Genomic DNA, 20947 nt, shown 5'->3' on the forward strand with positions numbered 1-20947 from the left:
CTCGACTGCCGCCGTCTGCGTCAGGATTATAACTCATCTGGCGCGCAAATTCAAACGAATGAAGATAGGTTAAAGTTTTGTTTACTTGCATACACCACCAAGCGACAGAATTCGACGACAGGTCCGAATCCGGCTTTATTGGTTCTTTAGTTTTAAATAGTTATTTATTTTGTGTGTTTGTGTGAAATCATAATGGGCAATCTTCCACATGTGAAGTTGATGTTTGCGACAGTATTTATATGTGTATAAGTGAACAGCGCAACGTAATAATGGTGTGTGTTTGACATAAAATTACTGAATCTGTTTTTTGTATGTTTAGAAGCTTATTCCCCTAATAACCGGTACGTTCTGTTTGATCATTACGCTTTTTGTTGATTGGTCGTTGAATGCGTGTCCTCAGAGTTTGCATTGGACTCAAGCCTTGTTATATAATCTGCTTATTCTAGCAACTTATGTATAGACTGATTTAACTTATTAGCTTAAAAGTTCTGATTTTTTTTTAATAGTATTGTGTTTGTTATTCTTAAGCTTAAGCTCGTTCGAGTGCATTTATGATGTAAGGCAAAACTGTAGAAAAGCTAGTGGCTTCCTAGGTTAAAAATCAGAGTACTGAATATGGACAGCACCAAATATTAACGTTCAACGAATAGAATACCTTTATATCACCTGCTGATATCTATTGGACACCTATTAGCTACTCCCAATGCTCGAATAAGGTTAAAACTAAGAAATGCAGAAAAATATTCTGCTCGAAAATTTCGACGCTCTATAGTCGCACACTCAAAAGTGAAGTCCAGAGTCCGACAAAGTTGTGTTGTGTTTTTAAAACGTACAGTGTATACAATTTTTATATTTATTGTATATCAGAGTGATATAAATTAATTTTCCATGGTTAGATTAGTAAAACTCAATGTCTATGTGTGCGTTTGTGGCGCAACAGAAGGCTCTATTCTGTAATGCCTTTCCCGTTCGAATGATTTTCGTTTTCTTGTGTTTGTCTATATATATATATATATATATATATATATATATATATATATATATGCATGACATAAAAAAATGACATAACAGCCGAATGTGTGAAGAGCTAAATCAAGAAGGGTGTGTGTCGTTAAGCAGAGTGCGTCCTTATTGAACTGTGTGTATTTTCCTAATAAGTAATGTTCGCTGTTGTTTATTGCCTTCACCTATAAGTGGCTGATTGTTAAAGGTTATATATAGTTGAAATACTTTTATCTATACTTTTGCATTGCGGATTTCTAAATTCCTCTCCTCTTTAGAGTCTAAATTCGACGTTAGTTTTGTTGTCTACAAAAACCTGGTCAATTGCTTGCGTTCTAGCGGAGACAAACTTATATTATAAACTTACGCAAAACCTTGTCTACTCGTAAAATGCCCCCTAATTGCGTATTAAGCTAGAATGGATTAAATTACATAACAATAAATATAGAGGAGCGTTTTTTGTCGTATTCGAGTGCGAAATTAGATACTTCTACCTAACTTGATACATAAATCAGCAGTTACGACCAGAATAGCAATTGTCAACAGTTATATATATTACAGCTTACTAATTAAAGGCACTTATGTGTTCCAACCATACAGCGATGACCGTATGCCGGGTAGAATCCTTCATCCGTAAGCAACTTTCTAAAATCCTATTTTCGTTACAGTTAAAAAAAAGTACTAAATCACTGAACAGTACACGATTTTACACTATATACTCCTACATTCGAGAATATCATCTAGAATGCGATACAGTTGCGTCATATAACTCAGAAAACGTAAATAAATTATATGCATGCGCTACAAGTCGTTAATAATACACAAGCTAATTACACCTGAGTAGACCCGATTCCTGAATTCACACTACCGAAACAGTGACGAGAAGGCTCTAATAATTAACAAATGGGCACAAAGTAAAGCCCAAGTTGAGATTACAACGGACTCAATTATTATTTTTAGATAGATAGATTATGATCTGTATGACCAGATAAACTGCGTGTCATATAGAATAGTAATACGATTGATTAGGCAGTCCTCTTCATTGATGATATGTTTTGATAAAAAGAGAGAAACCGTCAGAGAGTGAGGCGGTCCATTCGAGTTATTAACCTCACCTCGTTATTTTTTTTATATTCCTTTCTGAGTGGTCCTTTAGCCGTGCGTAACTGTAGTTGTGTCGAAGTGTATGAACTCATATACAACGTGCGTAAAAGAAAACCTACGTTGATGTAATTATGATTTACTTTCGTTTTTAATTGAACAAAGCTAAGTGAATCCAACGGCTGCATGAAACTAACCATGAGCATGTCAATGTTAATTCAAGATTCTGGTTAGAGAATCGCCGAACAACTGCGTTCCATGGTCACTATTGGCCATTCAGCTTAACTACCTCCAGGGTTTGTAGTATGGTGCAAGTTAGCTTTAATTTCGTAAAGAACTGTGAATCCCCAGCATAGTAGTTGCACACCTGATGAGCGCAAAAAGATTACATTCGACTTCATATAGTAATTCGAATATTCTTATAAGTTTTAGACTGTGCTGATATTGACATACTTGTAAAAATATAGGACACATGCGGAAACCGACCATTTATGTTGTATGAATATTTCAGCAGGCGGCGACGATGCATGGCAGTACTGTGAAGTTGAGTTGATAGTGCCCTCCCTCTACACCTTATGTGTCGAAGTATTACTTATCCGTTTAGTATGTGTTACTTCTAAGACTAAATGGGGGCTAATAGGCGACTTGTGCACCGCACAGAGACAACAGCGTACAGCCATGATATTTTAAATATATATATATATATATATTGGACAAAATTAGAGGAGCGTAAAACAGCGGTGCGAGAAACGGACTGCTGCACCGTGTGCTGACAATTTGCATTCAGTTCAGAATAACATAGAATCTATGTCCCACAACACCGGTGCTTGTAAATATAATTGGAGCAAGCATTTTTCGGTGGGGATTCAAATGCAGATTTATTGTAGTATAAGATAATCAATTTTTTAGCTCTTTTTAAGGTAAAGCAGGAGCTCGCCTATGGTGTCATGGCAAATCAAGATGAGGTAAGCCTGCTTTGATTTCCTAACAGATACAAAAATTAATAAATCTTAATGTATACATTACAGTATCTGTTACTAATTATAGATTTTACTGTGAATTCCGTTAGGATGACTTCGATTATGGAAGTGATTGGCCTCCCGCTGCGCCTAAAGGAACTCGCAAAGGCTTTACGGCAAGGGACGATTATCTTATCATCCAATACCTTTTGAAAACGAAAGATATTACTCATCTTAAAGGGTACCAGGTTTGGAAACGTTTGCAACACAGCCGTAAGGTAGGCAAACTATTAATGCCTTATAATCCCGTTATTGGTAATCCTGTTGAGATTTCTATGTTGAAAAGGTAAATTAGCTTACCCACGTTGTCTAACAATATGGTGTGCAACAAGTGGGATTTGGGCTGTATACATGGAAAAAACATATTTGTGTTTACGTGTTTATGTGGGGCAATGATTCTTTTATCTAGATAAAGTCATTGCATTTTGTTGCTATATATAAACCATGCCATATATATATATATATATGAATTCCCATTAGAGTGTGACTGTCTCACTTTTTATTTACATAAATTTTAGTTAGTGTCACTTTTATTTTTGTCTTGTTTTTGCCACTTCTTGCCTAGTCGTCTTTTCAAACACACCATCTTGATTTTTGGTACATTTCTGATTACAGTATAACTTTGGCGGATTTCGTTACCAGTCACTGCACGAACGTTGGCGCAAAGTTATTGAGCCTTCGATCGAGCGCTATGGCCTCAAGGACACAGAAATGGAGATGCTTTTAATCAAGCCACCGGGTTACTTCGCAAATAAACGGTACGAACTGAATTCTTCGTAAATTATTCGGTCATAAAACTGCAAACATAGCCCATTTTGTGTCTACCTTCATAATTGGCGCGTCTCTGTCGCTTTGGGCGCAGAACTGTCATCTATTATCTGATGGAGACGACCTTCGGCCTTTGTTTTCGTGCAGAATACTTCGTTTATTTTATGTTCCAATGTTCAAACTTAGGCCACTACGTGTTCCGGAGCTCAAGTCCCTTAAGGCTGCTCTATTTAGCTGTTTTATTAACTGCAGGTATTTTTCTCTGTTTGATGCTACTGGTGCCACCACTTCTGGTGCTGGCGTGGAATGCCAGTGAACTTAAGTAATTAGAAGATATGAAGGTTGGCTCCGCTGGAGCGATATTTTACCAGAACCTGCCTTTTTGTATTGAAGTTAATCATAGTAATACTTCTTCCCCCGTCATTATGTAAAGAAGGGCGAGCAGCGACTTTCACGGTTAAATACGTCATCAATTTACTTAAACAGGAAAATGGCAAGAAAACTGATGTCCAAACCATCTGAAAAGAAAAGTCTATTGGACCAGTTTGATGACGACGTTGAACAAGCGGACAACAGTGAAGGTCAAAATGATACAACGTCGTGTACAAGTAGGATAAGGATCAACGACTCAGGTAGCGATAGTAGTTACGAACCGGGCATCGAAGAAATTAGCAGCGAAAGACATACATCTTCTAGTAATTCTGACACTAGCGTCGAAGCTAGTCCAGTAAAAAAGCGAACGTCACCGCGTGGGAACGAATTGATAAAAAAAGCGTCGGAATCATTTTCCCCCGAGGAAGGTCCCGCTGTAACAGTGAGTACGATAAGATGAGACGACAAGTTCTTCTTATTTACTCTTTTTAAGCTCTCGAATCCTATAAAATATGATAGCAACCTGATTAGCTGCATTAAATTGGTGCAAAAGGTTACTTTATAACGTAGGACTCTAAATACTGCAGCAAACCTTGATGATTGGCGTATGCACATTATGCAGAGAACCAAGCAAGGAAAGTGGCAAATATAATTCCTAGTTAAGGCATGCAAAAACGAATGCTCTATCAGAGAGTATTCATATATAAATTTAACATATATACATTGGTTTAATATTCTGAAATATTAAATCTTTGTCCTCTACTCGGAATTATCCACGAATAAACCGTATTTAATTATATGTGTATGACAACCACTGGAAATCGCCTTGTGTACACGATTTCAGAAAGGCAGTCTCCAGAATCGACATGTATCGTTTTCGACGCCTTTAACACAAGAGTCAACGAAGGTACGTAATTGGCGGAAGCATGTCATTTTTCGCTAGAACTGGAATCTTTTAATATCGATAGTCGACTGAAGTTTACTTATTACTTTTATCTCATGTGATATTAATTAATATGTTTACACAGTAACCATAGAATATTGCTTTTAAATGCGCTAAGATATCTGCTTTTATAAGGCTTTACTGTTGTGACACTACCTTGCCTCTTACCATATTTTTTTATTATATATATATTTATATATTCAGGTAAAGAGATTTTATTTCATCAGAGATCTTACACTCATTGACCTTTAACAGATCGTGCAGCATACATATTTGCCCGCCCTTTCATGCGTACATATCTATGAACATACAGACGCTTGGTTAAAGCCTGTCACTCAGCTTAGAATCCACCGTTGCCCTAATTCTCACATCTTTCTTCCGATTCAGTTTTTGTGTCTCAAAATTTCTTCACTTCTCCGCTATGCTTGAGATCATTATACATGCTATTTGCTATAGCACTTATATGAAAAAACGTATTTGCAAATGTCTTTCTGCCTCCTAATCGATTGATTGTATTTGCCGAATTGTCATGTTTATGTGCGCACATCACTACACCCATTAACACCCATTTGAATTTCGTTTCTCGACTGCGATCTCTCTCGTAATACGTATTAATAGGACGGTTCCTCACCCACTAGTGCGCTGATTTCATCGAAATTATCACTTCTGCGTGCACTTCGTTTTTTGAGTACCGCATTTGGCATGTTTATCAGCTTATCCATTCCCATAGTAGTGCAGGTCGCTTAACTAGGCTCTATGACAAGACTATTGCCTAAGTGATGTTTGTAGTCGGTCTTTCAGTTGGTTGGCAAATTTTGCTTAGCCAAGTTTTGTAAATGGAACCTTGTTTAGCAGTTGTACAATTATTTTCGATTCCAACTATTCTCTAACAATCGTTTAGCGGTACACACACCCTTTTGCTTGTGCCGTGCGCAAAGGCCTATCTGTAAAATGAATCCATTGAATTCCGTCAACATGTTGCTCAAAATGACAAGCCACGACGTCTTAATCCTTTTTCGTTATTCTGCCTGTAAATTCACGATGAGTAGATGAAATCCTCTGCTCGAAGCCGGCAGTTACTTAGCGCAATCTCTGCTTTTCTATTTGACTTTTACCCAATCTAAGCTATTAAGTGCCTGCATATAATTAAGTCGCTTAGACGCCTATCAGCAGAAACACTTCATAAATTTCGGGAGACCTCAGACCCATTGAAAATAAAGTTCGCAGAAATAATACTCAATGGAGAAAGATATTTTACCAAATTGGGAGTATATGAGCACGAATCTGTTAGTCCCTTACTTGTGAGATCGCTCGTAAATTCTGACATTCATTCAATTTTGGAGATTATGGTTGCTTTTGTTATATGCGAGGCCCATCCAAACGAGTCAAATACCTATGTAAGATCTGCACAGACAGAAAGTCTTAGTGAACTCACATATGTTCCTTAGTTGCTCACTTACCTTGCTTTAATCTTTTAGATTGAATCGCAACACGTTCCGCCATGTCGATACAAGACACCAATATTATTCTCGATTCACTTGATTCGAGTAGTCTTCCTAAACAGTAAGATTTAGTTTGACCTTTCTTAGCATTGGACATGATATGTTTTGATTTATACGGCTCTATTTTCAGACCTCATTCTACCATTTTTCTACGATGGACGTAAGTGTGATCGAGATAATAGTTCCCTCATCCAGTCTAATCCACCGTGTTCCGTCGTATGAGTATTGCGAAAAGCTAAAGTGTTGTGGGGTATTTATGCCCAGACTTAGACGAACGCCACCAATATCAAAGAAAAGAACCCCCATTTTGAGAAATGTTTCCGATGCTTAAAACGATACAATAAGTTCATAAAATCTTCCATCTTTAAAGACTTGGCAATCTACCAGTACTGCCGAATAATCTGTGTGACCTTTATGTTCCAATGAGAGGTACCATGACATATCCTGTTCGACCGTAGCCTCATCAACGTCACTTGTAAGTTCTGTTATGCTGTTTTGTGCCGGTCGTTACCATGACACTTGTTGAGATCTAGTTGATTTCCGAGGTATTTGAAGAGCAGTCTTTTAAGGGTTTTATATCTCAGCTCTTGCTGATGCTACCATGTAAGACCTATAATCAAAGTCTTCCTCCAATAAAGGCTTAATAAGAACCTTTCCGCATCTTAGAATTTTCGAACTTTTAAACTAATACATTTAGCTAAAGTTTTCTGTTGTTGGTTTTGCTTCTTCACATTTTTCCTCGTGGCCTCTGCTTGCTCGTGGACGCTGCTTATAAACACTTAGCTTTCGCGACGGTGCATTCAGCAACCAAAACGCCTTCCATAACAATCCAGTGGCAAAATTAACCACCTTTAGTGCTACCATTGGCTATCTCGTGATGATATCCCACCTAACTGGCATATTATATTGTCGTTCAAAGCAACTGAGAGGAATTTCCAACATATTCAATTGCATTCCTTTTCCCAGCCATTTTTGGGTTGAGTAACTACCATCTTCATTTTGGGTCGCTTCATTTCACTGTTTTCGACGAACAGCAACAGCCCGCTTGTAGCTTCATGTACGGCTGACCTCGATCTGATATGCAGGTGCGCTCCTGAAGTTCTATTCCAGTGTGGAAAACACATTTCGAAGCAGTTTGTTTTCAATTATCCATTAGCTAAGATTTTTATGTTTGTTACCTGTTCAAATTCTGTCGATGAGTTCGTTTAAATCTTATTTTTTAATTTTCGCATTAAAAAAACATGCATAAGCGCATACATATCGTACCCAATATATATAAAAAAAGATAGTGTTTGGCTTTGTACACAAATTTCTACGTATCGGTCCCACTGATGTCTTACTACTGTTTTTAACATTTTTGTTGTACTAAGAATCCTACCTGAAAGAGCAGCATCAGCTCTTATGGAATACCAGCACTTATCTATTTATCATAACTCGATAACTAAGAGATCTTAACACTAGTGAAGCCGTGGCCCAAGTTTGAACTCGACTGCATTTGCCACTGCACAGCACCCAGCAAATCAACTGGGTCAGGTCACGTATCAGCCTTGTGTTGTTTATATATTTTCTGGTGTTTCCGTTCCGGGTAACGGTATTTAAGGAAAACTCTTTGGATTAGCCTGTCTCTCTTGTAACCCCCCAGAAACGCTTTGTCCGTGAATCTGCGTTTAGTGAATTAAAACTAATAGCAACTGACAGGTTTATGAGCTACTTATTGGCAGCTCAGAAATGTAAACTTAATCTAGGAAGACCTATATGCACTGATTTTATTTCTTGGTACTAAGTTTCAAGAACGATTAATGAGTATACTCAGCGTTTATATTGACATTGCTTGGGATATATAAGTTTCTGCAGTGTTTTTGTTTCCGAATATATGACAACAAGGTTATGCTAAAAGTTACATTCTCTAGCGACTAGGTTGAAGTTATGAATATAAACAAAAGGTCGTGTCGGTCGATGATGGCATATTCTGTAGAACAGTTAACGCCTGGGATAAAAGAGGGAATAAACAATTCACCCTAGAAGAAGAATTCCAGGGGAAATTGTCACGAGGAAGAATACTCTTATTGTGCCCGAAATGCGCTGGTAAGCATATGACAGTTGAGAATCGCCTAAGATGCTAATGAAATGGAACGTAAGGCTGATGCGCTGCAAAAATGAATAAGTTCGCGCATATTTGTACTGTACAAGTGTTGCCAAGGGCCATTGAAGATGGCTTTTGGTGTCGACGAGACTTGAACATGCACTACATGTTTTTGATGTTTTGCTTGAAAAGCGGAGATAAGCTTGGCAAACACCGCTTTTATCAGATGTCTATTAGCTTTCGTAAAACATAGAGAGAAATATATCCAATGTTAGATACCAGGCATAAGCTTTGAAAAAAATGCCCCCTCAAAACCTACATCGGTCTTCAGAATTAGTGTTTTTTTAAAGTCATATTTGAAATAAACTTAAAACTGAATCAAGAGCTCTTCAGGTCAGTTGAGTTTAAATAGAGCCGAAATTGCAGGAAAAATAAAATTGTGCACTAGTGTATGTATATGCTGGATGCTCGAAAAAGTATTCACGGTTTTTAGACCGAAATTGAAGTAAATATTCGTTATACTTTAAAACAGTATTACTAAACTAAATATTCGGTATTTTAGTGGATGACTTTGTCATTTTTCTGGTAATGCCATAAACCCATCGCTGTTGAACTTCTGTAGTTTCTGGATAAAAAATTGTGGTAAGTAAGTTTTGCATCTCTCCATTGAGACTACTATTAACCATTAAAACGTTGCAGAGCCCGAAACAGATGACCGTTTAATCATATGGTATGGACTATGGTGTGCATGAAGTTTCCTATACAAGGTCTTTCATTTTTTGTCAGATAACTGAAGATCTACGGGATCTAACATCTTTTCTATACTGGTTACAGCGAATTTTTTTTCACTAGCTTGTTGTAATTGTGCTATTGGTTAAGGGTAGGGATTTAGATCTGTCGTCTTGCCACCGCAGTGGCCTATAGTGCATAATTCCTCTCAGATCCCAAAAAATCTGAAGTCTCATTTTCTTCGGCGTCAACCTAAATTTTCCCTTGGACTGTAGAACTTCTCCTAGTTTTGGTCACAATTTTTTGCACATTATTACCGTATTTGATCATCTTTTGCCACTCGTGATCAACTGCTTTAGAAATGGCTCGATTTCGTTGCCTGTCTGTAGAATTTCGCAATACGTATTCAATTAGCTCCCTAACGTCAAGCTTCTTCTAGCTAGCTTTCTTCAAATGATTCAAACGACGGTAGCTGTTTAATTCCTAAGTGATGTTATGTCTACTCATGTGTCGGTTTTGCTCATTTTTTTCAATAAATTTGCCAACTTATTGGAACTGATAGGCCACTACAAGGGTTACCTTTCACATCAAACTATCCAGAATAAAAGTGACAAGGCCATCTTTGGGTCATTTCTTCTGATAACGCATATTGGCTATAAGCAGGATAATTCTTTATGAGCTTTGATAGCATCTGTACCGTTGTCATATCAAAACCCTAAAAATATAGCGAATTTCTGTGGAAATTTTACTTTTCTTTAAGGCATTCTATCTTAAGACAGACTAAAGGCATTCCAAACATAGACCATTCACTACTAACAAACCTCAGCTTTCAATGCCGAGCCGATGTGATTCATGTTACCCGAAACGTATGACTTTAAGGCCGTCAAGCTTGAAAAACGTTTATTGAATACCCAATATGTACTCCTCGAACCTGCATGTTCTAATTTTTTACGGCCAGAAACTTAGCTTTCTAGACCATCAAGCGATCCACTTAGCATTGCAACAGATTTCAAAGTGTACTTTACTCAAGTATACCTAGAACGTACAACAGTCTACAATACAGGTTTCCTTTGTTACAAATATGTGACCGTAGAGCTCTACACAACTACCGGTACTTCCTGAAGTTATAGCCTCTCTATGCCATATGCATGACAAACTACAGATATATATATATGTAAATCTGGTAAACTGTATGTCGCTACCTATTATAAACTGGCAAACGCTTTGTCCATCGCAAGGACAAGTGTCCGTTTTTCTTTTTCTATATAATAATACATTTATTCTAAAAGCAAGAAAACTAAAAACAACAAATAAACATTAACGTGAATGATCTTTTTGCATAAAATTCATTGATTATATAAAATTTATTTTAATGAAATGAAAATGATAATAGAACATTATTTATAAGGTAACGAAGCGCACCTGGTAGTGTTTGATAACGCCTTTCTTATTAAAACGAATCTCGTTATATATGGAAGACTTAGTCTTATTGTTTGTTGGTTGCGTATAGCAGCGTGACGGTTTTTACCAGCGGAAACGCACTTTATATCAAGATGTCGATTCTCCGATTATCGTCGGCTCTATAATTTCTGAGGAGAAGGCCGCCCTAGCTGACCGTCTGCTGCCTGGCGGTAGCCGACCTGACTTGAATGGCACTTTTCAAGGTACTCACAAGATTCTTGTAGCCTATTGGAAGATTTCTAAATTGCTTTAAAAAATTATTTTTTTGTGTAATTGTATTCGTTCCTCTTAAATTAATTAAATTGCAGTTTTTAACATATGTTAGATTATGTAATTAATATATAAAGTTCACAGTAGTCACAAAGAAACATTTCATAAGAGAAAATTGAAGTTCTATTTTAAAAAGTGTATTATCTAAACATTTAAGCACTGCTTTGGTTAAAAATGCGCCAAAAGATATCTAAAAGTATAAAAAGATATCTAAAATATCTAAAAGAATCCCTATTTCAATTTCAAACTCAATCCAAGAAGGTTCTTTATTTTTAGAGGAGGGATTTTGTGTGTCTTTTTCAGCTCGTCGGACGGCATGCAGCACATCAGATTCTACCGATTCTGAGACTATCAGAATTTCTTCGAACGATGAGTCTTATGCGCGACGAAATACACCAAAAAACCTTACGGCCGCCAAAACAAAATTTACGATGGCGGCTGTGTCGAGGACCTTACCTCAACTTAAACTATTCCCTACTTCGTCGCAAGATTTGTTACGGGAAGCGGTTACTGACACGGCTTCGATGTCTTCACCCGAACATACGGGCTCACTTAGCTTCAGTCGGGACACCCACAATGCGGGTAATGAACGCGAAGAAGAAAGCTTAGATAGAACACTGGTGTCGCGTCGACTCGTGAAAGATCTTGATTCGGACGAGAAGACGGATAGTATGGAGATGCTACCCTCAACATCCGTTTTGCAGGGGAACCCTTGTTCCGACGTCAATGCAACGAGCAGCACTCGAACCGTTCGAAAGAGATGTCCATCAGCAAAATCGCATCGATTTCAAAAAAAGCCTCATAATAGTAACTTAGTGGTAAGACTTGTTTGGTTCTGTGTGAATTCAAAAGGAACATTCGCGTTAGATATAGCTTGCCAGATAAATAGGTTAAATGAGCCGGAATTAGAATGTTCCTTGTGATTAGTGCGTATTTTTTCGATGATACGATCCAGTCGGAGCCCTATAGTGGCGTCTAATCCGGAATCCGACTGAGATTGACGCGTTGATGCTGTTAGTTTTAATTTTATACTGTCTAGGTCTTCTCCATAAAACAGTATTAATTGATTTCAGTGGTTGTCCAAACCAAGGAATATACCTAAAAAATTATTATTGTCATCTCTTCATTATTCTGCATGCTGCACAGTGTGGATTTAAGTACCTATTTTCTGTTAATGTTTTTTTCAAAAATAAACCTCTTAATTAATGTTGAATCAACATCCGTATCCTGTTGCATTTGCTCTTGAAAAAGTGTTGACATTTCTGTTAGCAATAAACATAACACGATTATTATTGAAATCATGTAGGAACAGTTAAAACATTTGTTTAAGAAAAAGTCAGTTCTTAATAACGAGTAGCCTCTATCAACTAGCATGCATTTAAGTGCTTTTTCATATCGGTTCTATTTGTTTGTATTTTTGATCCATGCAGAAACTGAGTGCCTCTACTACTAAGAAGTGTTCAGTTTTTGCACGGGTCAAAGTCTGAACGAGTCAGAACAGCCTCTAGAGATGCCGAAAAGTTCACGTAGTAATGTTAGACTAGCAGGAAAGGCTCCCTTAGCAACGCATAGAGCTCTTAGCACAAATCGCGGCGGTGCTGCGGGTAGTTAAAAGTTAGCTGGGTTTCATGTTTGATCACTTTTATTTCCGCGTACTGAAAACTTAAAAAACACTATGAGTATTTAGCAGCTAACACACCGAATTAGTGAACATGGCAACTAGCTACCGATGCCGTATAGATCAGTTCTTGATACGTGTATAAATGTGACCCTTCATGTATATATATTGGCTTGTTTATGATGTTCTGCGGCTGACGGAGATTTTAACTGTTTACAAATGTAATAGGTGCTTGTATGTTCGTTCTTGATCCATATTCTCATAGGGTATAAAGGTAACACGTCCCAGTAAGGTTGAACACCGACATGGTGCTACAGTCGCTGATGTCGATGTCAAAAGGGAGAAAACTAAAGTTTCTAAAAAAGATGATACTCCAGTCTGTACGGCTCAGGCACCGGTGATGAAGCAAGCAGAAGAAAGAGAATCGCCTGTGGAGAGCGAGAATAACGAGACGATCGTAATGCCATTACGAAAACTTGTAAGTACGTTCCGGAGGGCTGTTTTACAGTCCAGCAAAGTATCTACTGCGCGATAATGTTGCCAACTTGTTAAAACCCTAAGTGCGCATCAATCCTACTTCTGTTCTAATAGTTGAAAATGTTGGGCCTCTAATGCCGAACTTATAATATTTGCACAGTAGAGAACAAAACCAGTAGATGTATCCGTTCCGTGTTCGTTCTTCATCTATAGATGACATGTGTTAGAATCATAGTGACGAACTACTACGCTATAATCCGTTCTAGCACGATCCACATAGCATCCTTTTAGCGTGGCGCTCTAGTAGCTTAATTGGTGATTCTAATATGATCATCACCTATTCAGCTCTGGTTAGGCGTATTACACAAATTGCCACTAACGAGTTGTTCGAGTATGGGAAACTATGTATGACCTTAAATACAACTCAGCACGCGGCAAAACTGTAGTATAAATATTGAAACTAGTAGTGTATACAACGATATGTTTTCCAGGGTATCTGCGGAAATTTATCGTTTTGTTTTACTTCAGCTTCACAGCTAACTACTACTCTATTTTAAAAATTAATTTTAGTATATCATTTTGCGCGTCGCGTGAATTTTGATGTAGTCGGAAACGTTTTATGAAATGCTCAAATTTTATACTGTTGTACAGGACGTGCTAGTGCCGTGGGCTGAAAATCAATTAGCGGCGGCTGTCTTCAATGAGACCATTGATGATGCTCGACATAAAACTCAGCCGAGTTTGCCGGCCGCTGGCCGTATCCAACACCCTCGCCCGGCTAATGTTAAAACATCGACTCTCACTAAAAAAAGTTCGCCTACGTTGGCTCGAGCAAGCGCTTGTTTGTCCTTCGTGGAGTTGAGCAGGAAAACTGGTACGCAGTCTCTAACCAGGTCCTGCATAAGTACAATGTCCGACTCACAGGTTAACCTAGATCCTCCAGAGACTACCTTGAATTGCAGTTCGTCTTTAGAAGACCTGTTAGATGTCAGCATAACAACGTAAGTTTCAGAACTAAAAACTCAATAAATCTTTTCTTAATTTTAGCTTCTACTTCTTCTGGCATTTTATTAAATTATTTTGTTATTATTATGTTATTGTCCTAGTCAGTATATAATATCACTCTTTCGGAACGATAAGTCTGATTATCTGTAAGTTATAAGAAGTTGACGAGAATTTTCCTTATTAATGTATATCCTTTTTCTGTTGTTATCAATCGTGGCAAGATATAATATAACTAAGACAACAATGATAAAGGATGATTTACTGCTACTTTTGTGCAACTTTGGTACAGTTTGTATGTGAAGGATTTCAAAATGCCAAAGAGCCGGGGTCTGGTTTTGCTCAAATCGAGAAAATCATCTTTGTTATGTAAAAACTAAATTATAAGGTGGAAGAATGATGAATATAAAAGGTATAAGGGGCGTATTTTTTTCCTTTAAGCTTCAACAATCAGTGCACTGCGTTTTTAAGCCGAGTTTGGCAAATTTCGTTCGTGTAACTTCTGCAGTAGTGCCATGTATTACATTGGAGCTAAACCTTTTTAATCCAACTTAACGTGCGTTTGATACGAATCTTCTTATATAAGTCAATAAACTATTGTCATGTATTTGTCATGGGTATTGAAAATATTTAGAAAACATAGATAGCTTGACCTTAGACAACTTATATTATAAATTTTTCAAGGTATTTTGACAGGTAGTCGGAAACACTAAGAAGAGGGAGGACACGTGTAACTTAAGTTCGATAAAAAGGAGTTTAAGCCTATTTTTCACTGTGTACTGATAACTGTTTTGTTATCACAATAGCAAGACAAATGTACTCCTACGGAAAATCCACAATTGTGGATTCGACTATATAATCCGGTATCGACCCTATGCGAGACTAGGCATCCCTTTGCTGAAGACGTACATTTCTACAAAATAATTGTGCGACAGATCAAACACCAAGATAATTAGGTTTTAAAAAAAGATTATTATAGTGACTCAGCGTTAATGATGCCTTTTGTTTTTCTAGTTATAACTTCTAGCACAAGCGTTACCTCTATCTATTTATGAATGACATTAAATCTTGTATCGCATTTTAGGAATAAAATCTAGTTTTAGGTTATTAGATAGAACGTACAAAAAAAATTATTAGATCTTACATGCAAACTGCGACCACAAAAGGTAAACGAAGCAATTCATCTAATCTACTGTTGCTATTCAAAAAATTGGTATCCTGATATCCCGCAAAGTCTAATTCACAATAATATCCTATTTTAGGCGATGTAGCGTGCCTTTACCAGAGCTTTCAAACAGATGGGCAACTCTGTTGAAGTCCCTCCGAACCTCGGTGGAAGCAACATTACGGAGTCATGACAACGGAGATCTTGGGTCTCACGCGGGCTGTCCTGGTCTATTGGAGTACCTAGATATGTGGTCTCAACTGAAGGTTCTCATCGATAAAGCCAACTCGGTTGAAAACGGCAGTGTCTTAAGGTATACTCTTTAAGTTTAGCATAGACACTTTGAGAAGGCTATAATAAACACCTTCGCGCTCAAATTCTTTCGTAGGCTAACAATGGCACGTCATCTTGCAATGTCCATTACTTACTTGCGAACGATACTTTAAACTACGTCCAATTAAAGTAAAACCCCGTAATATATAAAGAAAATTTAAAGGTTACTCAAATTCAATACTATATTTCAAGCAATTTGAATCAGAAAATGACGGAGTTCACGGCTGTCATTCGTTACACTTTTGATGCATTGAATGAGTGTAATGTAGCGCTATATCTATATCCTTGTTTTTTTCTCTTTGAAAGTACGACGTGGTGCTAGGAGCACATTTATGTGGCTTTGCCACCTCGCTTCCAGCTCTTCTAATTCGTCATTGTCTAGGTTAATAGAGACAAGACTTTTTACGCATCCAAATGTCGCTGAGTTTCAAGCATTTCGCCTTTAATGCGAATAATTTCCAAGAGTGCAAATCAGTCAGACGAAAGGCTAACAATCTTTGTAGAACTTGTGATGACAAAATTTCTATCTTTTACTGATCTTCTCGTTCGGCTAGCCTGTTGTTTTACATAATGCAACGAAATGCTGCGTACAGCGTACAGCATATTGGCGTGTGTTGGCTCATTTGGAACCTTTGTCGTAAGTGATCTTACCTAGTAAAAGCCAACACCTGAATTAGAAATGAAATAGAAAAGCGTGATACTCTGTGTAATGGTATGTGGAAGCAACTTCTTGTTTGCTTGTTAAGAAGAGGAGATAAGATCAATGCTGAAGACGAACAACCCTGAAAATTTGATTCTCCCTATGGAGAACCCAGAGACAGAAAAACGTTTGCTCTTGTGCCTATACAAGGGGAAAGGAGCGCATGTTGACTGTAAAAGTATTATTCCTTAAAGCCGTTTCTCACATAGAACAACCGTCACGCAAAGATTGTGAAAAAATGCGATACAAATAAATTTTCGATTCAGACCTGATGAACATTTAAGAAATAAATCAATTAATAGAAAATACATGCTTTTAGTATATGGGGGCACCCTCTAATTAACGTTGAAACAGCTCAAAAACTTTTGCGATTATAATATTCTGTCGCAATGTTGCATTGACCAAATTAGCGATAATTGAAAAAGGAAGTATCAGGCAATACTACTGCTACTAGTTGAAGAGTTCTGTAAATGTTGTAAGTCATTATTGAATAAAAAAAGTTCTTAGGAAACATTCGCATAGAATGGGCAAATAGAAACTTAAGGCTTAGGATATGCAATTGAACATGAAACGATCCATAAGGTAGCCCTCCGCTACACTACATAGAGACGAACTAGAATTGCTACAAGCAAGGTGCAGGGGCTACGTAAATGTGCTGCCAGCACTGACCAACTATGTTACGTCGCTAGTTTAAAAAGAAAGGACATTTTATATATGTAGTGAAATAACGTACCCATTCAATACATTGAAGACGGTTGACAGCTGAAAAGTTTGTCATCGTTTGTAATCTCCAGTGTGATTTTAAGGCTAAGGCATTTTACTTTTAATTTAATTCAACATAGGACTAATGAACATTTCGTGAAGTTTATTCTGAGCAGATTACCAGGTAAAAGAAACTTGAATCTGTAATTGTAGGTCATGACCGTAATCCATATAATTAAAACAGAGAATTAAGGAAAAAATGTATGACGTGGCCGCTACCGACGATAGTGCTCAACCATATCGTAAAATGTGTTCAGTAAAAAATATAATATAATTTATTACACTTTTATATGTATATAAATGATGTTAAGCCAACTTATATATAAGCTGGCTCAACATCTTATATATATATATGTATTTATAAGGATGTTTCTTTGATTCTAGACGTTGGCGTGAATCTCGTATAAGCTCACATATCTCCGACATCTTAATGATGCCAATGTGTCTTCCCGCCGATACGAATCCAGTCTCGCTACCTCAAAAGCCCTCCGCTGATCCTTCTGTCATCTGCAGGTCTGCTTTGTCTAACAATTCAAATTGTGTCTTCGCATATGATTGTCACACAAGAAAATAGGTAGGAGTTAACTATAAGTGGCTCATCAATTCAAAGATAAATTAGCTTTTTAATTTTTCAGGACAGATTGCTAGTCATTCCTGAACTAATTTTATGAATGAAATAAAAAGGAATTCCTGAACGTGATATTTTTCTATCTGTTAATTACATGATTGTATAATCGAGAGATAACCTGTATATTTCATGATATGTTTCACCTTTCTAACTCTCAGTTATCTGTGCCTATAGTGTGGGCTAATTTTTTGATAATAACGAAGGTAATCTTTACTTTATTCGATTTTTTATTTCGATTATTTATTTAATCGACGTGAAGTTTCTAATATATTAGGTATTTGTATCAAAATAAGGTATTTGCTTTAGCTTAGAGGTACAGAAGCAAAGTCCGTAACCATTCATTGTCCTGCACAATTTTCAGTCAACTGAGAGCATCTGAATGGCGAACTCTAGTCGAAGCAATGAGTATCCTGCGGGATTCAGCGATGGCGACAATCACTGATGAACGAGAGGATTAGCAAAATCAACAACAAATATCTATCAACGCCGTAGTCGCGAGAATCGTTTGCATCATAGTGCAGATAATTTATGTTTGACATTTATTATATTGACTGAGATGTCTGTTATAATAATATGAAAGTCGTTTACGCTAAACAACGAAAAACCTGTATAAAGGGTTATGATTCTAGTGCCAAGTTTGAATTGCGGATTAAAGCGTAATATGTAAATCCTAAGCGCAGAACTTGGCTAATAATGAAAAACATACACTTATGTTTCAAAACGCGCCAGATAATTTTCAAGCAACATTATCACTGAATTTTTTGTGAAATGAAAAAAGTTGGTTTTTGAAATGTCGTCGTAAATTCCACCAGCAGTGCTAAATGTGCTTACATTTGAGGACGGCAAAATGTCCGAATGAGGTACTTGTTGTGAAAAAGGAATAGATAGATATAGAAGAATCTGTCGACAAACTATTTAAAACATATTTTACGTAAATAAACCGAATACCTAATTGGCAGGCATGGGGACCAATATAAATCGGTCGAAAGAAAAAAATTCTATAATAAATAACGAATTTCTTCCGCATGTGAACATGCCTGCGCAACTGAGATAACCTACTTAGGTTTAGACTTACAAACGTTTGTAAGATAATGAATCGCAATCATAACGATTAAAGGCCACAGCGACACCTCAAACATCGGAATTTATTTATCCATATATGATATTATTAGAGGCATTTTTCTATCCAGTCGCCCTATTAAAATGCCCTACAAGTAGTCACTTTGATTTGATTATACGGGCTATTGGAGCTAAGTCGCGTATTAGAGTTTTTAGTCATAGGTTGAGCATTTTTTCAATAGGTAAGTTCTTCTCACAAGGCATAACATATAAAGTTTAGTTTTTATAGGCGATTTGTTCAACAATCATTGAATGTCTCCTAAAGGTTTATATTAAAAGGCTATTTTTTTTCTTTCAAATTCTACAAAATAAGAATTAATTTGCTTTAAGATTTTTTGAACTCTTATAAAAGGAAAAATGCTGATTTTTTTGCATAAATGATTAAGGAATTATAAAACGTATCGATGTGGACGATCGTAAACTGATTATTTGCAACGGAAAAATGAGCTGAAAACAACACAATATTGGTATTATGAAAGCATTCCAATGGTCGAACGACGGCAAACTAGATATATATTTAAAATGGTGTCCCGAACTTCGCTAGCTTTGCATCAAGATAATGGGATCACGAGTACAGGGTAGCGGAATCAATGCAGTAAAACAACTACGAAAAAGTTTATGTTGGACCTCACTACTCACTGTGAGAGAGAAGGGAAACACAATTCCACCAAGGAAATAGCATAACTGAGACAAGGTAATTGATCCACTGAATAAGAAAAACAAAATTACTATATATGGCTGCACCAATATAACAGAATTAGTGGTACAGGAACTCAAAAGCTTTTTCAACGGTCTACTGTATGAACAAGTTTTAAAAACTTGTAAAATTACCTCCTTGGTAGACCATTAAGGACCAGCCCCATTGCAAGGTTCAGCCGAAGTATTATATCTTGTTCAGCTTATCTGGGCCTATGAAACGGTACGTTGACTATTTGCCAAGCTGTAATTTGGGTTAGCGATCGTCGTATATTTAACTCAAAAAAAACTCAAACCAGAAAAGTGTAAACGAAAGCGCAGTCGAGTAACTCTCCATCTCTTCATGCTAGATGGAACATAACACCACATAAATACCATTAACATAGCAGCAAAACACAAAAACTGTTAGAGCATTGCAATGGAGGAACGGAATAGCTGCAAAAGGGTTATTGCAACACGGTAATCGTTTGTGCATAGAGAGGTATAGTATAGTAGTATGCATAGAGTAGGTATAGTAGTAATTAACTCTGATGTGATTTGAACGAGTCAGATATGTTGAATTAACCCACGACAATATGGGTGTGAGCCAAAATTGGCATGTTTAATCCAACAAATTCTGAGACGACAGCGCGTAGTTGTCTGAGAAATATTTCATCCCGATTACCCACAGTTACGAAAATATTAAGATTTTGGATGCAATTCGAGTGGCAGATGCAAGAGCCCTGAAAATTATAACAATGCAAAACAAAGGAATATAACTGAACTGTACTTATCAATTTACGTTGGACATCTTTTTGATTTGATCGTAAATGTCAAACAAAATAAACTGCAAAACGACTGATATACTAAACGACATTTGTGCATTACCGTTGGCATAAACCCCATTGAAAGTACTGGTTGACTCTTCATTTACGACTTACAGATATGGATAGAATGTTAAGGTAATAAATCATAAACAAATGTGAATTAAACTTTTTTTTAGAAAAAATACTTAAAGTATTGAGCTAGCTATCCTAATTATTTTTCCCATTCTTGCCTGGGTGATCGAGGCCCCAAAAACACAGCCAAAGTGGCGTGTGGTATCTTAGTCTCTGTAGCTATAGTAAAAATAACGTATCCAACCGGCGAATTCTGGAAAGATTTCAAACAAAACTGTTCTGTGATACGTTCAGATGTGGAATATTTTTTAATCTTAAA

The 20947-nt window shown here is 37.0% G+C and overlaps 1 protein-coding gene across 5 annotated transcripts; it reads left to right on the forward strand.

The window, feature by feature from the left end:
- Window positions 1–84: 84 nt before the first annotated feature.
- On the forward strand, window positions 85–20643 carry LOC111271770 (uncharacterized). Of its 5 annotated transcripts, none has more exons than XM_086973030.1 (13): window positions 85–341; window positions 3013–3068; window positions 3173–3340; window positions 3738–3880; window positions 4377–4704; window positions 5107–5169; window positions 11030–11183; window positions 11554–12068; window positions 13134–13346; window positions 13997–14346; window positions 15610–15825; window positions 17692–17820; window positions 18297–20643. In XM_086973030.1, the coding sequence occupies exons 2-13, from the start codon at window positions 3051–3053 to the stop codon at window positions 18391–18393; spliced, it is 2394 nt and encodes a 797-aa protein (XP_086829156.1). In that variant the 5' UTR covers window positions 85–341; window positions 3013–3050; the 3' UTR covers window positions 18394–20643. The 5 variants fall into 5 exon arrangements, with proteins under 5 accessions (XP_086829156.1, XP_086829157.1, XP_086829155.1 ...); XM_086973031.1 differs by having other exon boundaries at window positions 3024–3068; XM_086973029.1 differs by having other exon boundaries at window positions 85–272.
- The last annotated feature ends 304 nt before the right edge of the window (window positions 20644–20947 follow it).

The sequence above is a fragment of the Varroa jacobsoni genome, unplaced genomic scaffold (genome assembly GCF_002532875.2).
Source record: "Varroa jacobsoni isolate VJ856 unplaced genomic scaffold, vjacob_1.0 contig01007, whole genome shotgun sequence".
Taxonomy (NCBI): Eukaryota; Metazoa; Arthropoda; class Arachnida; order Mesostigmata; family Varroidae; genus Varroa; species Varroa jacobsoni.

What these genes read in the sequence shown, in the direction of transcription:
- LOC111271770 (XM_086973027.1), top strand. Translation starts at nt 240, where the DNA reads ATGTGTATAAGTGAACAGCGCAACGTAATAATG. An exon ending in GGTTACTTCGCAAATAAACG is followed by an intron (nt 3,881 to 4,376) that starts GTACGAACTGAA and finishes TTACTTAAACAG; the next exon opens with GAAAATGGCAAGAAAACTGA. An exon ending in TAACACAAGAGTCAACGAAG is followed by an intron (nt 5,170 to 11,029) that starts GTACGTAATTGG and finishes GGTTGCGTATAG; the next exon opens with CAGCGTGACGGTTTTTACCA.